Genomic DNA, 25,786 nt, shown 5'->3' with positions numbered 1-25,786 from the left:
GGCTGCTACTCTAGCTATCTCTCTTTCTTCTTCAGTGTCTGACATTCTACTGTCAGGAAGGTTATTTTGTTTGTTTGCAGATCAGGTTTCTTATGGGAACAAAGATTAGATGCACAATATTTTGGAACAGTGTATCCTTCAACGTTGACTAAACCAAGAACCATACATAGGAGTTTCCTCCTGCGAGGTTTGGCGGATATGACCTTTCACCCACTCCAGACGTCTTTGGAGTATTATGTGAAAAAAGGGGTCTGAGTGAAAAAGCACGACTGAGTTACTCTAATGTCTTGCGTTAGTTTTATCGCCTTTCCAAACGTTTGGGCGCCATGTAGTGTAGTTCCTATTATCCCAATAGGCTCTGCGCATTGGAATAATACCTTCAATAGTATAGGCCTAGACCAGACGTTAACTAGGTCTTCTATTGTCGATATTAGACTTAAAGTTTTGGGTTTGCCAGCTAGCTCAGAGTTCACTAGAAACTTTCTCGAATAGGCAAGGAGGAGTTGAACCTCCCTGGATAGACAAGAAGGGATTTAGTTTCTGACAACCATAGAACATGACAACTTTGCTCTCCCCTAATCAAGAGTGTATCTCTAGAGTCGTGTGAAAACAAAAGACAACTTATTTTACTCAGTCAGTACGTGCATTCTTAGTCTCACCAGATTGTAGAGAAAAGGAAGAGACGGGCGTGTTCAATAAAAAGATGGTATTTATTGATCAGTCTCTTTTCTCATACAAGAGAAATGAATCGATATTATCGCAATACTTATGGTTAAGTAAAGTGCATACAATAAAAGCAGAAGTATAAAATAATACTGTAAAAACATTTATATGGTTTCTAAGCCATAAGGTGGTTTAAAATGGATAAAATAGATACATACACATATACATTTGACTAATCGTACTCAACTGGTGTTTCTAACTACGCCTACCCCAGTGTACCTGACCTAAGCCTAATACGTGGGCGGAAATAGAAAGTAGCAGTTTAAGTTAAGTTTGTTTTGCCAAGTGACTGACTCAAGAATTCTCTGCAAGGGGTTATTCAGTTCCGTACCTTGAATCTAGGATGAATGAGGGATGGTATCTCTCGTCTCTGGTCTTGATATTCCAGGCTGCCTGCGAGGGCTACCCGGAAGCGCCGGAGCTGGATTTCTCGGCAGGAGAAAGCAGCGTCTCGTTCTCAGCGCGTCAGGAAGGCGGGGCTGCGCCAGCGGGGTCTGCTCTGCTCTGGGCTTCGGCAAGTCTGGCTGCTCCGATCTCGTCACCACCGCGTGTGTTTGCTTAAGGCAATACAGGTAATATTTATACCTGTAAGGTGCCGAGATTGACGTAAGGATGGACATAGATACGTCAATAAGGATGTCATACGACTTGGTCGTTAGCACATTCTTTTGCTGAAGTTCTCGATGAAATCAAAACAATGGCCGCAGGGTTTTTCCCAGGTTGTCATAGGTTTGATTTGTTTTGAGAACTCCGTATGCCTTATCAGGGGCTGGAGGAATATCGCTTGTCTAATTAGATGACAAGCGTTATGACCTAATCAGATAACACGTTCCTGTGCCGTAGTGTGGCTTAATCAGATAACGGTTTCTGCATCATGGGATGGCTGCTAGTTAACTTGTTAACCAGAACAGGGTCAGGAATAGGGGGATCGATACAGAACCTATAAGAATACATCACAAGGACTTGCTATGTGCCTAACATACAGTGATTGGTGTACAATACTTGTATAGTGCAGACCATTACGCAACCACATACTATTTGGTGATTTTTCTTTTTGCACTTTTTTGCAACTTGTGAACTGTCAATTTTCACTGTGACAAAACCATCCGTTGATGCTGGGTTTGAAGAGGATAGGGTGGAAACCTACACTGTGCCACAATTGAAATCCATCTGCAGGAAATGTAAAATTTCCGGAAGAGGCCTCACCAGAAAGGAGGAATACCAAAAGGCGCTAAGGGCCTGGTTGGACTCAAGGAATGCCAGTGGGCATACAGAGGATCCTATGGTAGAAACAGAGAATGTAGATGGGCAACAGGATGGGCCATTAGTTCTGCCTGGAGGGAGGGTGCTTTCCAGGAATGGCAGCAGTGTGTCTTCAAGAGGACTGTCTCCAGAGGAGCTGGAGAACAGAGAGAGAAGCAGAGTTCATGAGTTGGAGCTTGCAAAACTCAGGTTGGGGAAAGAGAGTGTCATAGAGGCAGAAACTTTTAATGGAGGAAAAAAGGATGCTCTTAGAGCATGAGAAAAGTTTGAAGGAGCTTGACATAAAAGCCAGGAGTGTGGAGTCCAGTTCCATTGGTGGCAGCTTGTCTCCAGTGCCTGTGTAAGGGAGAGTATACGTTCCTACGGAAGAGATCAAGGATTTTGTGAAAAGTGATGACAGTCAGTGGTTCAAGGGGTATGAGGTAGCAATGAGGCCTCACAGAGTCCCTACGAGAGACTGAGGAGCGGGGTTGTGGAGCTGCTTCATGGCAGAAGGGAGGGGCACTTTGCTAGCCTTCCCAGAGCAGTATAAATGGTTTATGCTCCTAAGAAGGAGTCCTTAATCAGAAGTTATGACATGACACCAGAACTGTAGAGGCAGAAGTTCAGGGCCTGTAAGACACTTGAGTCACAAACTTCATGTGAGTATGTTGCTTTTTTTTGCAGAGCACTGGATGGTTGGATGAAGGGTGGCAGGATAACTGATTTTCAGGGGCTCTATGATTTGATGGCATTGGAGCACTTGTCTTCTAATAGTTTTCCAGAGCTACACCAGTTATTGATTAACAGTAAGCTGACTGACACCAGGAAGAGGCGGACAACTGGGTCAGCACCAGGGTCCACCAGGGTCCACAAGGAGTATTTGGAAGACTCAGCCAAGGGTCGGAAGGGTCCCCAGCAGAAGAATGGGGGAGACAAGGGTAAACAAAAGGAGTTCCAAAAAGGACACTAATAATACCCAAGGGAAACGTTCTCAGCCCCCTGGTGGTAAGAAACCACGGGTTTCTATAGTGAAGCTTTCATAGAAGGGCCCTCGCAAGTGTTATGCTTTTGATCAGGTGGGTCACCTTATAGGGCATTGTAAGTATTCCAAAGCCGCAACATCACCCACTGGTGCTCCGCCCCATGGGTTGACTAGTGCAGCATTGGGGGACGAGTTGAGCTCACAGGAAGGGTGGGAGCTAGTAGAATTGACCCTTGTCTCACTATGGGACAGTGAGATGGTCCAAGAACCCACCTGCACACAAACACTAAGAAATAGGGGTAGTGGGTCACCATTAATGGCCATAGGGTGCAGGCTCTGAGAGACACTGGATCCAGTGTGACAGCTGTCAGTTGTCGGCTAGTGTCTGAAGAGCAGGTGGTCCCCAATGTACTTCACCCAGTAGTTCAGCTGACAACTCAGATTGCCTCTGTAAAGTGGCACAGGTTCCCTCTGAGTGTGGGGGGCGGGGGGTCGCAGGTACCTTGAAAGTCGTTGTGAGACCAGCCAGGCCTGTTGACTGTCTGCTTGGTAATCAGCTGGAGAGTTCCCTTTGGGAGAAGGTGGAACACATGTCTTATCTGGAGATTTAGGTCTGCCTGAATGGGCGTGTGTGACCACTCGGTCAATGACAGCCGGTAAGGGCAATCAAGAGGACCTGGAGCCTGAAAAAGTGGCTCAGGTGCCTGCCAGAAAGAGAAGAGGCAGGGGCTTGGGAAACCGGCCTCCGAAGTTCTCATGGTCAAGGAGGAGGCAGATCTGGAGCGGGATGCCCTGGAGCCTACAGGGAAGCAAGTGGTCGAACTGGGGAACCTGCCTGAGCTGACCCATTAAATGCAGGGAGGGGGCCCCTCCAGGGAGGATTCTGCAAGGAGCAGCAGCAATGCCCTTCTCTTGTTGGTTTGCGGCAGCAGACTGCAAATCAGGCAGCAGGTGATCAATCTGGATTTACCGGGAGAATGTTCTCCTGAATAGTATGCCTAAGGTTGCTGAGCCTGGGTCAGCCCGTGTGCTGGTGGTACCCCAGCACTTCAGAGCCTTCCTACTGGGTCTGGCTCATGATGTGCCTTTCACAGGGCATTTGGGGCAGGACAAGACCTTTGAAAGGCTCGTCATTCGCTTCCACTGGCCCCAAATGTGCAAGAACTCTGACATGCATTATAGGTCTTGCCAGACTTGCCAGGCAAGTGTAAAAGTGGAAGGAAGTGCAAGGCTCCTCTCCAACCTTTCCATGTAGTCAGCACCCTCTTTGAGAGGGTGTGTATTGACACTGTGGGGTCACTGGACCCCAGGACAGCCATGGGCAACAGGTTCATCCTGGTTTTGGTGGACCATCCCACCTGGTCCCCAAAGGCTATCCCTTTCCAGACCGCAACAGCCCCCGTGGTTGGCTGGGCGTTGATGGGGTTCTTTTCCCATGTGGGGTTCCCCAAAGAGGTGGTATCTGACCAAGGTATAAACTTCAATCAATTAATCAGTGAATTCTAAGCGCGCTACTCACCCATGAGAGTCTCAAGGTGCTGAGAGGAGGGGGGGTCCTCAGATCTGTTAGCTGAACAGCCAGGTCTTGAGGGTCTTCCTGAAGGTGTTCAGGGAGGAGGCGCATCTGATGTTTGCCGGCAGCTCGTTCCAGGATTTGGCCGCGATGTGAGAGAAGGATCTTCCACCTACCTGCTCTTACTCTGTGGATGCGGGGGGATTCGGCTAGTGCGAGGTTCGAGGATCGAAGGTTTCTCTTGGGTGCGTGGAAGTTGACTCTGTCGTTGAGGTATTTGGGTCTGATGTTGTGTAGGCCTTAGTAGGCGTGGGTGAGGATTTTGAAGGTGACTCTTTTCTCCGCGGGGAGCCAGTGGAGACTTCGAAGGTGGTGGCTGATGTGTTCGTGCTGGCGGATGCCGCGGACGAGTCTGGCAATGGTGTTCTGTATCGTCGGGATTTTTCGGAGTAGGGACTTGTTGATGCCGCGTAGAGTGCGTTTCCATAGTCCAGTCTGCTTGTGATGAGTGCGTGGGTGACGGTCTTCCTTGACCTTGAGGGGATCCATTTTAATGTCTTGCGGAGGATACAGAGGGTGTTGAAGCAGCTGGAGGTGACAGCCTTGACCTGTCGGTTCATGGTGAGAGAGGAGTCGAGTATAATTACAAGGTGTCTGGCGTGGTCCGAGGGGCTGGGTGGGCTTCCGAGGGCGGTCGGCCACCAGGTGTTGTCCTATGCCGAGGGGGTGGTACAGAGTACAAGGACTTCTGTCTTTTCGGCGTTGAGTTTTAGGCAGCTGTTGGTCATCCATGTTGCTGCGTCCTGCATTCCTCTCTGGAAATGTAGTCTGGCGCTGGTGGGGTCTTCGGTGAGGGAGAGGATGAGTTGGGTGTTGTCAGTGTAGGATATGATGTTGAGGCCGTGTTGTCGGACGATGGCGGCGAGGGGGGCCATGTAGATGTTGAAGAGTGTCAGGCTTAGTGATGACCACTGTGGGACTCTGTAGGGGATTTCCGTGGCATCAGAGAGGAAGGGTGGCAGTTTGATTCTCTGCCTTCTTCCGGTGAGGAAGGACGGGATCCAGTCGAGGGCTGTTCCTTGTATGCCAGCATCGTGTAGTCTGGCGAGAAGGGTGTGGTGGGTGACGGCGTCGAAGGCTGCTGAGAGGTCGTGTATATGAAGTCTTTATGGCAGGAGTGTGGTGTTACTTATAAGTTCATCACTCCTTACCACCCCCAAGGTAATGGGCTGGTTGAGAGATTTAACCTGACCCTAAAATGCATGATTATGGGTTTTGCAGTACACGAGGCGCAAGTGGGTCGTCCTCTTACCATGCCTGCTGTTCGCGTACAGAGAGGTACCACAGAAGTCCTTAGGGTTCAGTCTTTTTTGTGCTCCTGTATGGGCATCCTGTAGGAGGACCTTTGAGTCTGGTCAAAGAAGGCTGAGAGAAAGCTCCCAGTAAGCCTCCCCAGGATGTATATAGCTACATGCTGACCTTCAGGAACCAGGCTAAGCGCTTCAGGCAACTCGCTCAGGCAAGTCTGGAAGCCAGCATGGAGGAGATGAAACGTTGGTATGATCAGATGCTACTCTGATCGAGTTTCAGCCTGGCTAAAAAGTTTGGGTCATTGCCCCAATGGAGCCTTGTGCTCTCCAGGACAAGTGGACTGGGCCCTTTGAGGTGGTGGAGTGTGACGGGGCGGGACCGGGACGTTCATATGAAGAACAGGCTGATACTCGTGACTGGTGGACAGTACCCTTGACACCCCTTTCTGTTCCCTCTCAACAGTCTTACTCCCCTAACCCAGAGGAGTGGCTGCTGTCTGACGCGGAACACCCTTGGCAGTTCGAGGAAGAAACAGGACAAGGTGCCTTTAATTCAGCTTTTCAGGACAACGTACCTCCGCCCACTTGGAACGTCACGGAGCCAAAAGGAGGAGGATCCCGGAAGACGACGGACATCGTATCCCCGGAGGAAGAAGGCGTTGCGGAGTGGAGACGGAGAGCGGAATTGAGAAGTTGCGGAGAAGAAGACGAAGCCCCGACGAGCCCAGCTGCGAACATCAAGCCAGGAGGCCAACGACCCTGCGTAGCGCCCTGCCACGCTCCCGTGGGAGGAGCGTGGCTTAGAAAGGTACGGGGCAGAGTTGCGGGTTGGGTGGGTCGGAGTGGCCAGCCTACGGACTAAGCAGCCAGTGTAAATTCATGTACAGTTCCCCAGTACCTTTTCCCCTCAAGCGCACGATCGGCACTGTACTAGTTTGTTTGTAAATACACTGCACACTTGGTTTCCCTCACTCTGAGAATACTGCTCCGGACGTCCCAGTGATTGCTTTTCTCTTTCCTACCTTTTCGGTCCCGGCACGTTCGGTGAACATCGCCTGTGAGGACGCCGCCGAAGTTACCGTTCTGGCTGCAACACCTCCCCTGCGTGGCCACACCACCCTGGAACTTCCGGATTTCCCCAAGGGTGTCAGAACGGAGCCTGACGAATTTGCACGTATAAGACTCTCTAACGGGAGAAGAAAGGCTTATATGAAAATAAAACCCTCTTTAAAATCGTTACTCCAGGTTGCAGAATCGGTTCCTTCTCCTCCTGATCCCGTCCCCTTACATGGAGCATAAGATTAAAGTCACCTACCTGGTGGACTTGCAGTCTCGCAGGAACCCTTTGCAGTCCTACACATGAACCACCTCAAGCCTCACTTGATGCAGTCCAAGGTGGACATGCTCCTAGCAACAGATGATGGAATGGAGAAGGAGACTGAGCCTCTACCTGACCTCCTGTCTGCTAAGGAACATGATGGGTCAGTGGACGGTGTAAATCTCTCACCCTCCCTGACCTCTGAACAGCAAAGGGACTGCCACCAGCTGTTGAGGAAGTTTGCCGCTCTGTTCTCCCTAACCCCCGGTGTCACTCGATGATGTGTCCATGGTGTGGACACTGGGAACAGTCCTCCTGTTAAACACAGCATTTACAGGTTGACTGACAGGGTCAAAGCTAGCATCCAGGAGTAAGTCTCTAAGATGTTGGCACTAGGGGTAATTGAGTCCTCAAACAGCCCTTGTGCCAGCCCAGTGGTCTTGGTCCCAAAGGCTGCCACGCCAGAACTCCGGCTCTGTGTGGATTACCGAGGTCTCAATTGTTATGTTATGTTATGTTATGTAGTTTTTATATAGCGTACGGCTACTCGGTAAGAGTGTCCCGACGCTTTCCACCAACAGCTCAAAGTAAAATAACACAACACAGCTAAAAACAGACGACATCAGAAAAAAATAATAAACACAGTAGGCAATAAAACAGGCTAAGAATTAAAAAGCCAGGTCTTCAGGCCCTTCCTAAACTGGAGCAAATTGGCAGTGCTGCGGAGTGGAAGTGGAAGCAGATTCCAAAGCTGGGGAGCTCTGCAACTGAAAGACCGCCCTCCAACACGGGCCTTCCTCACCCGTGGGACCACAGCTTTAAAAAGGGATTCCGAACGAAGAGAGCGGACTGGACGATAGAAAGTCAGTCTCCGCTGCAGATATCCAGCCCCTGATCCATGCAGAGCTTTATGCATCAGGGTCAGGGATTTAAACTGGATCCGCTTCCTGATGGGGAGCCAATGAAGCGTCTGAAGCAACCCGGAAGCTCGAGCTCGCCTGCCTAGGCCAAAAATCGCCCGGGCAGCCGAGTTCTGCACCACCTGAAGGCGCTGGACCAGGTAATCAGGGAGGCCAAGAAAGAGAGCATTGGCATAGTCTAGCCTTGAGCCGACAAGAGCCTGCACAGTAATCCTCCTGTGCTCCTCAGACAACAAGGGCAAAAATTTGCGGAGCATTTTCAGGATTCCGTAGCAGGTGCCGGCCAGGCCAAGAATATGACTACGTAGCGACAGCTGGTTGTCTAACTTGACGCCCAAATTTTTGGCCAACAAGGAAGACTGTGCTGGAGGGTTCATGTCGGACGGCCACCAATGCTGCCACTCCGGAACGGCAACGCAACCAAAAAATAAAATCTCAGACTTGCCCGAATTGGCCCTCAGACTGTTCCGCTGGAACTAGTCGAAGACCAATGCAAGGCAGCCCCGGATTCTCTCTCCATCAAACTCTTGATCTTTCCCGCATGTGAAGAGGAGTTGCGTGTCGTCGGCATAAGAGACGATCTGGGCCCCGTAAGCCTCCACCAAGGCCGCCAAAGGGGACATAAAGATGTTAAATAACGTGGGGCTCAACACAGAGCCCTGTGGAACCCCAACTCCCAATGGCGGCATCTCGGCGGAACTCTGGGAGACCCAGACCGTCTGGCGGCGGCCTTCCAGAAAAGAAGTAAACCACCTGAGCACCGTCCCCCTAAGGCCGATGTCATAAAGCCTAGCTAAAAGCGCCTTGTGGGGGACGGTGTCGAAAGCCGCCGAAAGGTCTAACATGACCAGCATGGCCCTACCGCCGACATCCAGGGTCTCCCTGATGATCTCAGTAACCTCCAACAGAGCCGTTTCCGTACTAAAGTTAGGACGGAAACCCGATTGAGATGGATGGAGCAGATTATTAGCTTCCAAAAAGCTCGACAGGACACCGTGGGCATGTTTTTCTGTTATCTTCGCCAGCGCTGGTAGAAGCGAGATTGGCCTATAATTCGCCAAAGCCTCGGTGTCGAGACCCGTTTTTTTTAGGAGGGGGATCACCATCGCTCTTTTCCAAGAACTGGGGACCCTACCCTCCCTCAGGGAGGCATTGAGGATGGAGTTGACCAGTGGATTCACCACTGCCGCCATCCCGGCCAAAAATTTGGCAGGGCAAGGGTCAAGTGGCGAGCCAGATTTCAGATTGGCCAGCAGCGTCCGGGAGACATCGCTGGAAACAGCAGGGAAGTCGGACAGCACCGCCGCAGATATATGCGGAAGTCTGCGGTCTACCCTCACAGCGCTGCTTCTGTCCAGTCCCTCCGCGAAGGTAGCCTGAATATCCTTGATCTTACTTGTGAAGAAACCAGCAAGATCACAAGCCCAAGCATCCGCTGAAGCTGGTGGGGGCGGATGGGAGCTGGGGGTCGTAAACTCCTTCACAATATTAAAGATCTCCTTACAGGAGTTCGCAGATGCCTCGATCCTCCTAGCCAGATAGTCCCTCTTGGCACCAAGGATGTCACGATGGTAGGCCTTCACCGCCGCCTTATAGGCGAGTTTGGCCTCCCCATCATACAAAAGGCGCCAGGCCCTCTCGGCCACCTTGCACTGGCTCCGAGCCAAACGAAGCGCCTCCGTGAACCACGGTGCAGATTGCCGTGCCACCGTGGACCGGGGGGCTGCCCTAGGGGCAAGATCGTCAAGCCTATCGGTGAGCCATCGCTGCAGAGTCTCCGTGTCGCTGTCCAAATCGCCCGAAAGATGACACGGGTGATCCAGCAGCGCCTGCTCTAGCATGTCGGGTGTCACTCTATGCAACGGTCTCTAGTCCGGTCTGAGCACGGTAGGCGCTCTGTGATCCGGGTGCGCACATTCCAACACCGAAAAACTGATCAACCAGTGGTCAGTCCAGAGCATCTGCAGGGTATCAACCTCCGTGAGTGGCACTGACGAAAACACCTGATCCAGGGTATGGCCCTTCTCATGTGTTGGCCCTGACACGCACGGTATAAGACCAAGCGGAGATGTAACATCCAGCAGTTTGGCCGCATCAGGGTCGTCCGCCACATCAAGGTGGAAATTGAAATCACCGGCAACAATACAGTGCTGTGAGGTCAGCGCCAATTCCGAGACGGCTGTCTGCAGATCCTCCAAAAAGGAACCCACAGGGCCTGGTGGTCTATAGACCAGTAACCCCTTCATGGCCTGACCCGGGGACAGTCTGAGCGTAAAGGCGAGCGACTCGGCATTCCCGATAGAGTTCAAGGGAAGCACTGAGCAAGAGACTGACGCATCACCAGGACTGGCGCACACCCCATCCTCAGAGCTGATGAGCTCATAGATCGGTTGGGAGCTGCCAAGTACCTTAGTATGTTTGACTTGATGTCTAGGTACTGGAAGATTGCCTTAACTGATGGGGCCAAGGAGAGGTTTGCATTTTCAACCCAAGAGGGACACTACCAGTTCCGGGTGATGCCCTTTAGGTTGAAGAGTGCCCCTGCCACCTTTCAGATGTTGATCAACCAGATGTTGACTGGACTGGAGGATTTCAGTCCGCCTACCTGGATGACATTGCAGTGTTCAGTGTCACTTGGGTGGAACATTTGCACTACTTCTGGGAAGTGTTGAAAGCCCTGCAGAGGGCAGACTTTATTATCAAGGCCAGCAAGTGCCAGATCAGGCAGGGATCAGTGGTTTACTTAGAGCAGCAGGTAAGAAGCGGCCAGGTGGCGCCCCTACAGCCTAAGATTGATACCATTCTGGCTTGGGAACCCCCCCAAGACCCAGACAGAGGTGAGAGCCTGCTTAGGCCTCACCAGTTATTACAGGAGGTTTGTCAAGGGATATGGCACCATTGTTGCCCCCTTGACTGAGTTAACTTCCAGGAAGCAGCCCAAGAAGGTCAAATTGACTGGCGCTTGTCAGAGAGTTTTTGATGTCCTGAAATTTGCCATGTGCACGGTGCCCATGCTCAAGCGCATAACTTCACAAAGGAATTCGTGGTGCAGACTGATGCTTCAGAGCATGTTGTTGGGGCTGTTCTCTCACAACTAAATAATGAGGGCCTAGACCAACCTGTAACCTTCATTTGTTGGAGGTTACTCCCCAGGGAACAGAGGTGGAGTGCGCTTGAACGTGAGGCTTTTGCTTTGGTCTGGGCGCTGAAGAAGCTGAGGCCCTACTTGTTTCAGACCGACCTCAGGCCCCTTAGATGGCAGATGCAGATGAGAGGTGAGAACCCAAAACTGTTGAGTAGGTCAATTTCCCTACTGGGGATGGACTTTACTGTTGAACACTGCCCTACAACAGAACACGTCATTGCTGATGGTCTGTCCAGATTTTTCCGCCTTAGTGAAGAGAACCCTCAGGAGGGTGGTTAGCTCTCCCCGCTTTTCAAGCTGGAGGGGACACGTGTTAGACCTGGCCTCCTTGACTTGGTTTTCCCCTGTATTTTTGCCTCTGCCTCCTGTATTACTGTATGTGTGCACACTGCCTCTGGGATAAGCCTGTCTGCTCGTACCAAGCTACCAAGGGGGTGAGCGGGGGTTATTTTAGAAGTATATCCCCATTACTCTGACTAGGAAGAAGGGTCCCTACATTGACAAAGGAGCAAAGCATTGCCAACTAGATACCCCCATTTCTAACATGGCCTTTCTAGAAAATAGATAAACCACCTTCATACATGGGGCAATATTGCCTAGTCATCCATCTCTGTTCAAACTATAAAATCATGCCCAATTACTTGCCCAGAGGATCAATAAGGTAATTTCCATGTTGGTAACACATAGGAGGGCAGCTTTTTTTTAGGAAGTGATACAACTTTATTTTTTGATTTCAACACTTGTAAAGGGTACTGTCACCTAGCAGGCCTCCTGGCGCTAACATGTGTGTGCCCAGCTGGGCTCATGCTAAGGGGGTCTCATCAGAATGGTAGAATTATGCACTTGGGAAGAGCCATGTCTTTAATCTCTTCCAAACGGAAGAAGATCCTCCAGCTGTCTCAACTCAAATGGAAGATTATTCCATAGTCAGGCAGCAGAGGTGCTAAAGGCTCTAACTCCTGACTTTTAAAAAAAATCTTGGCACCTTCACCATTCTAGCTGAGGAGGAGTGGAGGCTCCTACCAGGGAGATACCAGGCGAATTTCTTCTACATTAGTTTAGGGCCGGACCCATGCAGGGCCTTGAAAACTATGCAGAGCGACTTAAATTGGACTCTTTTCAGTATAGGGAGCCAATGTAGCTCCGACAAGGCCATAGAGGCAGATGAACGTCTTTGCCTCCTCAAATCTAGCTTAGCTGCTATCGTTTGAATCCTCTGGAGTCTCTCTATCAAATATTTTGGGAACTCCAGCAGCAAGGCATTGTAATAGTCCAGTCTGCTTAGGATGGTACTTCGTACTACCAATGCTCAAGCTTGAATTGGCAGGACTGGAAGGATCTTCCGAAGGGCTGTGATAATAGCAAAGCAGCTTCCCACGGTTTTATTAACCTGTGATTCAAGGGTTAATTTGTTTTTAAACATGATTACCAGATTCCTTACCTTCTCCGCAGGAGTCAGTGGACTGGCTGGGGCTGGAGGTCAAAAATTAGTAGGAAGTAAGGGGGGTGACTTCCCTGCCGCACAGTAAAGAATCTCGGTTTTATCAGCATTGAATTGTAGCAAGTTCTCTCTCAGCCACTGTGCCGTATCCCGCAGGCAAGCATGAAACACTTCCAGGGGTGTAGATTGTTCTCCCTCCAGAGATAAAATAAGTTGAGTGTCATCCGCATAATGTACGATACTGACACCCTTATGACAGCAATCAAACCTGTTAAACCAAACTAGTGATAGAATTGGTTGACTGGATAGAACAGAACAGAAACTGGTCAACACTCATTGTTCTTGATATCTGTAGAAACTGACATGGTGGAGTATCCATTTATCTGGGCTGTCATATGAAGTATTTTGAGTTCCCAGTGCAAGTGACTTAATCGATACAAGATATCTCACAGTACCCAGAAAGGGTAACTACTTTCCCCATGCCTTTACATTTTGTATATGGAACCCTTTCTGTTACTCCTTCTCAGCCACTTAAATATTCCATCAGCAAAATCTCCAGGGGAAGGAGTCAACGTTTTAGATTATTCTGTTGATGTACTCATAACTATCATTAATCCGTGGTTTAGTCTACTAGCTATAGATAGGGCAACCAGCCTGTACGGGTCGGTATCAGGATAAAAATTAAACAGTGAAATAAACTTGCATAAGCTCTTCACAGTGCAGAAGAAGTGATACTCGGAAGTTTGGTTTAGAACTGCATATATGATATCCTGGGGTCAGCAAACTTTATGCTCATTTTTAAAGAAATAACCAGACATTAATGAATGGGAGTCTCTAGCACTCTCTTGTTTAGGCCATGTAAACATGAATAAAATTACCTTATAAAATTACCTTATTCCTTATGTTACTTAATTTATTCAGAGCCCACAAGGTCTATTGCAACAATATATAGGGCCAAAAATGCCCAGGCATGCCTTGAAGTTCTTCAACTGTAACTGGAAAGAGGAGGAGGGGCGCTTCCTAATTTTCAAGTCTATCAACCGAAGGTGCAAAAAAAATAGATTAATCAAATTGGTCGAGGATATGAACACCATTCACTTATTTACAGAAGTTGTTTTGAAAGGCCGCTGTTTAATTCACTACTACAACCCCAAACAACACTAGAGAAATGTTAAATTCATGGTTATTTTGGTCCTAAGCAAATGATGGCAAGAATTGGATGGATTCCAAAAGTTAATTCAAAACTGCTAGAAAGCCTGCAGAAACACAAGTCCGCCCCAGGCACTAATATTCAATTTATTATTGAGAACTTATCCTCTGAAAATAGATCTTTTTAGTTCTCGTCTACCAGATAGGGCAAGCTGTCTTTTTGGAAAATACCTATTGTAGGCTAAGCAAGAATTTACAGTGGACTTAAAACCCACCTATTGCTTACAATTGATTGTCTTTATTGTCACCTTGCTTCTCATCCAATGGCGTTCCTTGTTCCATCTTGTGTTTGTTCATCCCTTGAATCAAAGCCTCTTTACCATTCTCTTAATTGACTTATGTCTTCCACTCCTCGCTGTTATGGAACTATGTCCATCTTTTTGACTAAACACTCCATGAGAGTGCATGTGTTATCTTGTTGTCTCCCCCATGTGCCTCTATACTCCAGCTGTCCTTGGTTGCGCTCTCCTTGGTTGCGCTCTCCTTGGTTACGCTCTCCCTGGTTGCGCTCTCCCTGGTTGCGCTCTCCCTGGTTGTGCTCTCCCTGGTTGTGCTCTCCCTGGTTGTGCTCTCCCTTGTTGCGCTCTCCCTGGTTGCGCTCTCCCTGGTTGCGCTCTCCTTGGTTGCGCTCTCCCTGGTTGCGCTCTCCCTGGTTGCGCTCTCCTTGGTTGCGCTCTGCCGCATGTAGTTCTTTCCTTCTCTGTGTGTTTTCCCTCTTGTGTGCTTCCTGCCCCACCCTCTGTGTTGCGCACTTTCCTGAGTGGTGTTTGTCCCCTCAGCCTTCCTTTATTTTTACTTTATCCCCACCACCCACTCCCCGTGCTTAGTGGAACATTTTTTAAGAAAACTATAAAAATAACAATCATTGAAAAAGTCAATAGGCTGACTGCCAGTGCCAGTACCGGGCCTATTGCCAATGCTTTTTCCAACAGAAATCAAGCACCGAGTCCTTGAATATGAATAAACTGTTACATTCCGATGGGCTTTAACTCGTCTTACCACACATCATATAGTTATAACTATTAATGGAGTTACGTCGAGTTGTGTGGATTTTTATCCTACCAACTAATATGCGGTGTGACAAAACCGGCCTTCCGGATACATTGGACGCGCGCTAGTACCATGTCGCGCTAGCAGCTACAGGTCGTGTTTTCTTTTAACGTTTACCCTGATACTTTTTAAAATTGCTTTCTTTTAGTGTAAATACCTTTTCTGTGCCTGATCTCCTCTGTGCTTCCTCGTAACTCCAGCTACTTCCGCCCCTACCCCGGTCCTCCACGGGCTTGCCCGATTGCTGTGGAGGGTAGGCAGGGCGGCCAATCGCTACTCACGACGCTGGGAGGGTGGAGTCAGGGGTCAGCACGTCAGACACTTAAGGAGATGCACTTTCGGAGGCACGCCAAAGGCAAGCCCGTCTGTACCCGTCCGCGCCTGTGCCGCGACCAGCGCCAGGCATGCTTCATGGCGAACCTGCTGGTCGAGGTCTCAATTACTAGCTTTGAGGCCTGTGACCAGTTGTAGCAATACCAAGTGCAACCCTTCCCGGCTGCTTGTTAAGCCCTTTGTGTGTAATGACTGCTCCTTCTCTCTCGCCCCTCTATCAGATAGCCCTCAAGAAGGTAGCAAAGATGAGCCACCTAGAGAGCCTCTTAGAGAGATAAAAGCCTGTCTCCTTAACAGCCGGTCTCTCCCACGGCACGCGGGCGACATTTGGCTTTCCCTAACCTATCATTCCTGGTACATGATGTTCCTGACCGAGACCTGGGTTAAAGATACTTCCAATCCAGATATCACCCTGGCGATTCCCCCGGACTACCACTTTGTCGTGATCAGTCGGCCGGGTGCAAAAATGGAAGGTGGGATCGCCATAATATTACGGCCCCAATGGAAGATAACTTCTAGGAAATTAGCAAACACTGGCCCTATTGAAGCAATGTACTTCAGTATTTCAGACTCCACTCATCTGATCCTTGAGGGAGCACTGATTTATAACTCCCCAGGCACACAGCCTTCTTATCTCACTGAGTTAATAGTGACCCTAGCAGACTTATCCCTGAAACACCCTCACTTTACCATCTTAGGCGACTTCAACCTACATGTTGATGACATCTCTTGTTCAAAAGCGAGGTCTCTGTTGGAAACTCTGGCTGGCATAAACCTGGACCAGAGAGTACACGGTCCCACTCACTGTGCGGGTAACACCCTGGACCTTATATTCACAAATCTGTCTGCCCTTACAACCCTGCCATCGCTTCCCCTGACCTGGTCGGACCACTTCTTATTTCCTTTTAACCTGACTATCCCTCCCCCACTGGCCACTTGCAGTAGGGTAGAGAACCTTGGTAGAAAGTGGTATAAAGTTACCTGTGACACGCTCGAACCCACGCTGCCCAACCTGAATTGGCAACCTTCGGACGACTTAAACGCCGATGTTAAGAAGTTTAATACCTACCTCTCCACAGCTATAGATGCTATTGCCCCCTTACAACCCCACTCATCTGCCCGAACAAAACCCTCTGCCCCCTGGTTCTCTCCGGCTCTGCGTGAAGAAAGAAGCAAATGTAAGAAGCTCGAACGTCTATGGCGACTCACCTATAACCCTTTTGCTAAAGTCATATACAGAGCTGCTTTAAAAAAATCCACAAACTTAAGCAGGCCACCATGAAAGTATATTTTGCTAAAAAAATTAACTCTGCGGACAATTTGGCCAAAACTCTATATCAAATCGTGAAGGACTTCACTAAACCGACAGCCCTTACTTGCCTTACGAAATCTAGTCAACAACTCTGTGATGGCCTTTCTGACTTGTTCCACAAAAAAATGACTGACATTTTCTCCTCCTTTATCTTTACTGAGGGGTCCGGTGAGGGGACTCACTCCCAGTACTCTACCCCCTCCAGTGAAAAGATGTTCTGTGCCTTCAAAGCAATCGCACTGGATACTGCCCTACTGAAAATGCAGCGGTGCAAATCAGGTTCACCTCTTGACCCGGTTCCCGCCCAGGTGTTTACTACCCTGGCTCCAGTTATCGTCCCCCCTCTAATTGCAATCTGGAATTCCTCCCTATCATCTGGCCAATTTCCTACAGTATGGAAACAGGCCATGCTGATCCCCATTCTAAAGAAGGCAACGGCTGATCCGTTAGTATACAGCAACTAACGGCCCATATTGCTCCTCCCCAAACCAGCCACGATATTGGAAAAAGTCGTGCAAGAACAGCTGGCCGACTACTTGTAGTCTAGAAATCTCCTCCATGATTCGCAATCCGGATTTAGATCCGGGTATAGTACGAAGACTGCACTATTAGAGGTTGCGGAGATAATTAGGGAGAGCGTGGACAGAGGCGAGGTAGCTATGTTGGTGCTCCTCGATCTGTCCGCGGCTTTCGACACCGTCTCCCACTCCATCCTGCTAGATAGACTCCATAATATAGGGATACGAGACACTCCCCTGGCCTGGATAAAATCATTCCTAACAGATAGAATGCAACAGGTGTGGTGTCGGCCCTACCTGTCAAAAGATTAAAAAAACCTCCGTTGTGGAGTCCCTCAGGGGTCGGCTCTCAGCCCCCTTTTTTTAATGTTTATCTGTCACCACTGGCGAGGGTAGTAGAGGCCTTTGGAGTCAGAGTGGTCTCCTACGCTGATGATACACAGCTAATGTTTTCATTCAGACACCACTCTGACAATGAACTATCTGATCTCAAAGCCTGCCTCTCTAACATTGTATTGTGGATGACTTCTAATACCCTGAAGTTGAACACCGATAAAACCGAGGTGCTGTTCTTCAACCAAAAATCCCCATTGCTGCCATCTATGTGGTGGCCGTCCGAGCTGTACCCTCCCCGTTAAATCTGCCAGGAATCTGGGCTTTCAAATTGACAACGAGCTATCATGCAAAGCCCAAATCCATAAAGTCACCTTTGCCTGCTTTGGCAAATTGCGCATGATAAAAAAGATCTTCCCCTACCTGCCCTTGGATTCTGTGAGGACGATTGTGCATGCCCTCATTACCTCCCATCTAGACGATTCTAATAGCCTATACGTGGGAGCTCCAGCGTATCTTCTACATCAGTTGCAGATTGTTCAGAATGCTGCGGCCAGGCTGATATGTAACCTCCCTTATCGCCGCTCCATCACCCCTCACTTGAAGAACCTTCACTGGCTCCCGATATCTTCTCGCATCCAGTTTAACGCCCTGGTCCTGACTTTCAGGGCTCTGAATGGGAAAGGACCAGGTTATCTCAGACGTAAGCTGAAGCTAGTCCACTCATCTCGCACTCTCAGATCCAACCACCTCCTGCTCCCCCCCCCCCCGCTTCCATCGATCAAGTAAAGGAGGCAGAGCTTTTGCGGTGGTCACTGCAAAGCTATGGAATTCCCTTCCATTAAACCTCAGACTGATCGAATCAGAATCTCAGTCAGACGCAACTTGAAGACATGGCTGTTTTCCAGTTACTAGCATCTTATGGTCTCTGCCGCTGCTGTCCTCAGCGCCGGGACACCCCCGTTGGGGGTAGCCACGCGCTTAATAAATTTCATTAATAATAATAATTTCACTACTTCAAACCTGCAAGGAAAAATGCCCTGTGAATACTAGCTTTTTGGTTGGTTTGGCAAGTGTGTTATGTGCTTTTTTCAGAATTTATATTAAGTAAAGGGATTCTCACTTCTGACCCTGGAGTACTTGCAACCGGTGGGTAAGTGATACCTGCACAACAAGGATGTCAGAACTGAGTGTGTGTTTTTATCGTGGGGGATTCTGAAGGAGCAGAGTCAGAAGGAATAGGACCCAGTGATTCTGATGCTGTGTCAGAGCAGAGCTAGAAAACTAATCACAGTGAGGCTGCAATCAGGGCTCTGGGACAGATGGAGCCATCCAGGCTGGGTGGAATATTGCATGGGTGCCTGTTTCGTGAAATAACTTGTAAAGGTATCGAATACACTAGAGTGATTATTGGTTAAAAGGCTTTCGGTGGGACACGTTTATTGTTGTTTATCTCACACTTAAGTATAACACCAAATGATTTTGCCTCTAAGGAAATAAGCTCAGCTCAGTTTGCTTACTCGGGTAACATCGGATCTTGTATTTCAGGTATGTTCAACATTCGAAACATTGATGGCGAAATAGCGCCCCCTGTACTCAAATCCGCCGAAGACAACGAAGAGCTGGCAAACTCCTACGAACGCAAGTTGATTGAGGTGAGAATATAAAACAGCTCAGAATGTTTACCGAATGAGAAATTAGTCGTGAGAGTTAAGATGGGCATTCGTGATTCAAGCTGTTTGTTCCCTGATGGGAGACTGGCTGATTTGTTTATACAGAAAAATGCAAATATTTGCTTGTTTTATAAAAAGATTTCATAGTAAAGATTCGCCAGTAAACAGAACAAAATGTAACTTAGTCTGGGTTTTTCTTGTTCTTGCCTGAAATCGTGGGGCTGATCAACAGCTGGAATATTGTGTTTATGACACAGCAACAGGGGCGTAACAAACACCCCCGCAGCCCACGCGGTGCGGGGGGGCCCCCAGGGTCCAGTACATGAAGGGGGCCCCCCAGCCCCCTCAGCTCATCTACAGAGAGCTGTGAGAGAGACGGGCTCTAAAGCAGCAGCTGCTGTGCGCAGCCTGCTCCGACCTCCTAGCGCTGACCCAGGACTGCGCCAGAACACCGGAAGAGGGATGGGGGCCCCGCCCCAGAGAGAGCATTTTCCATAGGGCAATGCCCATATGTAAAAGGTCGAGGCAGCAGAATGGTCGGTGCCCTCAGGTAAGCACTCTTGTTAAAAGACACACTACTTTGCGTCTGCCTTCAGGCTTGGCTGTTTAATAATTGAGCTCAGTGGGCCAAGGTGTGTTTATGTAGCTCTGCTTGCAGATGAGAGGAGAGGCGCTGCTCGGGGATTGGGATTCATGATTAAGAATTTAACAAATTCTGCAGAAATTCCCATCTAACGCAAAGACTTTGGAACGATTTTAAAAAAAAAGTTGTCCAGGTGTCGGAAGGCTGTGCTCTCCACAGATTTTTAAAGTTTTGCAACAGGATTGTCCCCATAATCACTCCTTAAATGTGTCCTTTCCTGCGTTGGCGCCATCCCTGAAAGAGCATTAGAAGGAGCCCGGGTGCCTTGAGGGTTTATTCCTGTTGCTGGAGAGGTTGGGGGGGGGGGAGGGGGGGGGTCCTTTACGCGGTCCTGCACTCGGCCAGCGGAGGATGCTGTGCATGGCTAGTCCTGCGGTGGCCTGCGCAGAGGGGGGGGAATTACCCTGTGGTGCCCTGGTACAGGGGGTGGGTTTACCCTGTGGTGCCCTGGCACAGGGAGTGGGTTTACCCTCTGGTGCCCTGGCACAGGGAGTGGGTTTACCCTGTGGTGCCCTGGCACAGGGAGTGAGATTACCCTGTGGTGCCCTGGCACAGGGAGGGGGTTTACTCTGTGGTGCCCTGGCACAGGGAGGGGGTTTACCCTTTGGTGCCCTGGCACAGGGAGTGAGTTTACCCTGTGGTGCCCTGGCACAGGGAGGGGGTTTACCCTTTGGTGCCCTGGCACAGGGAGTGAGTTTACCCTGTGGTGCCCTGGCGCAGAGCGGGGGATTTACCCTGAGGTGCCCTGACACAGGGAGTGGGTTTACCCTGTGGTGCCCTGGCACAGGGAGGGGGTTTACCCTTTGGTGCCCTGGCACAGGGAGTGAGTTTACCCTGTGGTGCCCTGGCGCAGAGCGGGGGATTTACCCTGAGGTGCCCTGACACAGGGAGTGGGTTTACCCTGTGGTGCCCTGGCACAGGGAGTGGGTTTACCCTGTGGTGCCCTGGCACATGGAGGGGGTTTACCCTGTGGTGCCCTGGCACAGGGAGGGGGTTTACCCTGTGGTGCCCTGGCGCAGGGAGGGGGTTTACACCTCTGGGGGACTGGCGCAGAGGGGGGGATTTACCCTGTGGTGCCCTGGCACAGGGAGTGGGTTTACCCTGTGGTGCCCTGGCGCAGGGAGGGGGTTTACACCTCTGGGGGACTGGCGCAGAGGGGGGATTTACCCTGTGGTGCCCAGGCACAGGGAGTGGGTTTACCCTGTGGTGCCTTGGCACAGGGAGGGGGTTTACCCTGTGGTGCCCTGGCACAGGGAGGGGGTTTACCCTTTGGTGCCCTGGCACAGGGAGTGAGTTTACCCTGTGGTGTCCTGGTACAGGGAGGGGGTTTACCCTTTGGTGGCTGGCACAGGGAGTGAGTTTACCCTGTGGTGCCCTGGCGCAGAGCGGGGGATTTACCCTGTGGTGCCCTGACACAGGGAGTGGGTTTACCCTGTGGTGCCCTGGCACAGGGAGTGGGTTTACCCTGTGGTGCCCTGGCACATGGAGGGAGTTTACCCTGTGGTGCTCTGGCACAGGGAGGGGGTTTACCCTGTGGTGACCTGGCACATGGAGGGGGTTTACCCTGTGGTGCTCTGGCACAGGGAGGGGGTTTACCCTGTGGTGCTCTGGCACAGGGAGGGGGTTTACCCTGTGGTGACCTGGCACATGGAGGGGGTTTACCCTGTGGTGCTCTGGCACAGGGAGGGGGTTTACCCTGTGGTGCCCTGGCACAGGGAGTGAGATTACCCTGTGGTGCCCTGGCACAGGGAGGGGGTTTACCCTGTGGTGCCCTGGCACAGGGAGGGGGTTTACCCTTTGGTGCCTTGGCACAGGGAGTGAGTTTACCCTGTGGTGCCCTGGCACAGGGAGGGGGTTTACCCTTTGGTGGCTGGCACAGAGAGTGAGTTTACCCTGTGGTGCCCTGGCGCAGAGCGGGGGATTTACCCTGTGGTGCCCTGACACAGGGAGTGGGTTTATCTGTGGTGCCCTGGCACAGGGAGTGGGTTTACCCTGTGGTGACTGGTAGTAGGATCAGTGGGTCACTGTCCCATCCTGTGTTGCACACCCTAGTTCCTCTCCTGAAGAAAGAGGTTCCAAACTTTGTTTTGAAGTTTCAAATATGCTTTTATTCAGCAGTATTTCATTCTTTTCTTTTTTAGTAGCTCATTTATTTCGTTTTTTGCAGCATTTTTGCAAGTATTCACTACATATTTAATATGTCAGCACTGTCCTTTTAGCACATAGAACAGCGCTACACTATCCTTTTCCCTGATGAAGAGGCGGATATGCCTCGAAATGCATTGGATGTTTATAAAAGGACAGTGCTGACATATTAAATATGTAGTGAATACTTGCAAAAATGCTGCAAAAAACGAAATAAATGAGCTACTAAAAAAGAAAAGAATGAAATACTGCTGAATAAAAGCATATTTGAAACTTCAAAACAAAGTTTGGAACCTCTTTCTTCAGGAGAGGAACTAGGGTGTGCAACACAGGATGGGACAGTGACCCACTGATCCTACTACCAGTCAGTTTATAGTTTACGCCGTGGGATACGCGACGATACTGTGACTGCACCCAAAAACACGTCTTACATATCCCATAAAAATTCGCTGTGCGTCGAGTCAATACTTTTGTTTACCCTGTGGTGCCCTGGCACAGGGAGTGAGATTACCCTGTGGTGCCCTGGCACAGGGAGGGGGTTTACCCTTTGGTGCTCTGGCACAGAGAGGGGGTTTACCCTGTGGTGCTCTGGCACAGGGAGGGGGTTTACCCCTCTCGTGGCCTGGCGCAGAGGGTGAGTTTACCCCTCTGGTGGCCTGGAACAGGGAGGGGGTTTACCCCTCTGGTGGCCTGGCGCAGAGGGTGAGTTTACACCTCTGGGGGCCTGGCGCAGGGGGGAGGGGGTTTACCCTGTGGTGCCCTGACACAGCGAGTGGGTTTACCCTGTGGTGCCCTGGCACAGGGAGTGGGTTTACCCTGTGGTGCCCTGGCACATGGAGGGGGTTTACCCTGTGGTGCTCTGGCACAGGGAGGGGGTTTACCCCTCTGGTGGCCTGGCACAGGGAGGGGGTTTACCCCTCTGGTGGCCTGGCGCAGAGGGTGAGTTTACCCCTCTGGTGGCCTGGAACAGGGAGGGGGTTTACCCCTCTGGTGGCCTTGCGCAGAGGGTGAGTTTACACCTCTGGGGGCCTGGCGCAGGGCACTGGCACAGGGAGGGGGTTTACCCCTCTGGTGGCCAGAGGGTGAGCTTACACCTCTGGGGGCCTGGCGCAGGGGGGAGGATGTTACCCCTCTGGTGGCCTGGCGCAGAGGGTGAGTTTACACCTCTGGGGGCCTGGCGCAGGGGGGAGGGGGTTACCCCTCTTCTGGAAGCGCTGGCCTGGTGCAGGGGCGTCATGATACCCTCCTCCTGCATGAGGCGCATTGTGGTCTTTTTCTTTACGGGTCCCTTCACATGGCCAGCGGCGGATGCTGAACGCGGCTCGAGTCTCCTCCTTTCCTTGAGAGGCCGCCAGTAGCTCACACGGAGTGCATTCAAACCTGTGAACTGTGAGCTTCGAGGAAGTCCCCGCAGTACAGCGCGGGACTTCGAAGAATAACTTCAGGTTACCTTCCCTGGACCGGGGCTGCGGAGGGGCCGCTCGGGCCTGCTAGGGCCTCGTCCTGGCCAGGGGGCAGCGGAGCGCGTGAAGGGGGCGTGGGCCTGCAGGAGGGCTACAGGGATGAGGCCCTGCTGCGCGGCTGGAGGGTCCTCCCAGTGATGGAGTGGACAGGGGAGAAGAGAAGGGGTGCAGCAGACAAGGAGAGGGGGGAGGCTTAGGTGCCAAGGTTTCTAAAGGGGGGGGGGTTGTTGGTGAGTCCGGGCTGCTGGTACCAGGGGTGTAAGGAGGTTCACGCCAGGGGACGCCTGGATCCCGGTTTGAATGAGCTTCAGGTGGTACCAGTGGAAGGGGGCTCCTGGAGAGGGGGGCTCTGGCCCCCAGGGTTGTCTGCACTGCTGCAGGTAGGGCTGGGGCCGGGCCGGGATGCACACCAGAGGAGACAGCGTTGAATGTGCAAACACTTGGGGCCTCATTTATGAGGCCTTGCGTCAGTTTTGCGCCTCCGATGCGTCAATTTTTGTGACGCATCGGCGGCGTAAAACATGCCTCCTGTTGCGCTCTATTTACAAAGTGACGCATCTAAGCAGATGCGTCACCTTGTAAACCCCTGCGCCACATTACACCTGCTTCAGGTATAATGTATGCGGGGGGCGTTTCCCCGCAAAAAGCTTCGTAGAAGTGACGCAGTGAAATCTATGAGATTTCACTGCGCCACTTCTAGGACACAAATGCGTCAAAATCTTGCGCCTACCTCACAGCAGGCGTAAGACTGACGCAAGCCCTTTCACATGGGGCTTGCCCCATGTGAAAGGAAGCATTGCTGGAGTTGCGTCACTTTTGTGACACACTCCAGCAATGCGTCACTTTTGCGCTTACAGATACGTCAGAAATACTGACGTATCTGTAACTCCTTGCGGCATGATGCGTCATACATTAAATATGACGCAAGGAGTGAGCACTGAGAAGTGACACATCGCTGCTTTCACGCAGCGATGCGTAATTTCTCATAAATGAGGCCCTCGGTGTTTTTCTAATCTAGAAACACATCTCTCTCTCTCAGATGTAATTCACAAAGTCCAGGGCTTTAGATCACGGAGACAACAGGCTTTGCCTAATTCCCGACGAATCATGCGGTGACTGGTTTTGAGGCGGATTCCCCCTTTTAATGTGTTTATTTCATGATTTACTCCAGAGGCGCACCTTTTCCACGCACTCTGTTGCGTAAGTTTATTCTTTAAAAAATGACACAAAAAAAAAGCTTACCTTTCAACACGATTTCTAGTTTTGAAAGCCTTTTGCCATACATTGTGTATATGTGTGTGCGCCACTATGTGCTTCGTGAATTAATTTATTGGAAAAATGTTTTAATTCAAAAATTGCCAAGAGCCTCACCTAGGCCTCAAGAGAGCGAAGTTGTACTTTTGCCGTGCTGGTATGGCAGATGAACTAGGGGTTCACAGTTTGTCGTTGCTGGTCTTCACACCTCGGTGGTTTTACCAACCACCGGCACCTCCTTACACACCCGGCGATCACTGTTGTGTCACCTCAACGGCTGCACTCAGTTATTGTATTTATGGAGACGGTCAGTGGAACTTAGAGCGGTCGACCTCGAAGCTGGGGACCTGGGTTTGAGTCTTGGCATCCACGCTCAACATCCTGTGATTCTGGCTAAATCACTTAATCTCCCCGTGCCCAACAAAAATGTATGTGTCTGTCCATCTGTAACGAAACTGTTGCTCATTAAAGCGCTCTGATACACGATTTCTCGGGTCTAGTTCGCGCTATATAAAAATCTAAAAAAAAAAAAAAATTGTAATGCGAATTGCGAAGGTTGCTGACTGTTCTGGATGCCTGGGGTCTGGGCTCTTCAATCCGGTTCAGTACGGTTCTTATTTCATTTCAACGTGGAATTATAGCGCTGAGACACAGCCTTTCCGCCCCTCCAGGGCGCAGATCGGGGAAAGGGTAAAAACGCCAGACATATAAAACTTGTGTGACTGAAGTGACCATTTTAAACTGAGCGCACAAACAAAAACGTCAACAAATAAATGTAAGCAACTTAGAGAGGATGTGCGATGGATGGATGGATCGTTCGATCTATACGTGCAGAATGTCCGTGTAACAGTTTTTCAATGAATTCCGCACCATGCACCGAATCCATAGGCATGCAATCTTGGTAAAACAGCATTGCAGAAACAAAACAAGGTGCATATGTACGTCAGGGAGCGTGGGAGGAAGGAGCTATGTGGGGTTAATAGGCGTGAATGTATTCCCTGGTCTGTGTACTGTGTAAATCGGGGATCCTAAAACCAGTCGAGCACGACATTTATATGTTGCGATACTACAAGTAACCCTCATAGTAAGTGCTCTAGCTTAGTGTGTCCTTCAGTTCCCTATTGGAATTTGCACACTGTGACCTTGAAGACCATGGCTGCTTCGCCTAACTGTGCCTCCTCATCAGCTGGGATTGGCCCGTTTAGGAAGTGTGAACAAACACTTGTGTTTATTATTTGCTCGTGTAGCAGATATTG

The 25,786-nt window shown here is 50.4% G+C and overlaps 1 protein-coding gene across 2 annotated transcripts in view; it reads left to right on the top strand.

Moving 5' to 3' along the window:
* SNX29 (sorting nexin 29) overlaps window positions 1-25,786 on the top strand; it is a 1,714,757-nt gene that overhangs the window by 839,039 nt on the left and 849,932 nt on the right. For both annotated transcript variants that reach the window (XM_078663166.1, XM_078663167.1), the window contains exon 15: window positions 18,901-19,007. In XM_078663166.1, the coding sequence (XP_078519292.1) occupies window positions 18,901-19,007 (107 nt within the window). The remainder of the gene's footprint in view (window positions 1-18,900; window positions 19,008-25,786) is intronic.

Source organism: Lissotriton helveticus, chromosome 10 (genome assembly GCF_964261635.1).
Source record: "Lissotriton helveticus chromosome 10, aLisHel1.1, whole genome shotgun sequence".
Taxonomy (NCBI): Eukaryota; Metazoa; Chordata; class Amphibia; order Caudata; family Salamandridae; genus Lissotriton; species Lissotriton helveticus.
The sequence above is the reverse complement of the archived record's forward strand: the minus strand, read 5'-3'. Positions and strand labels throughout refer to the sequence as shown.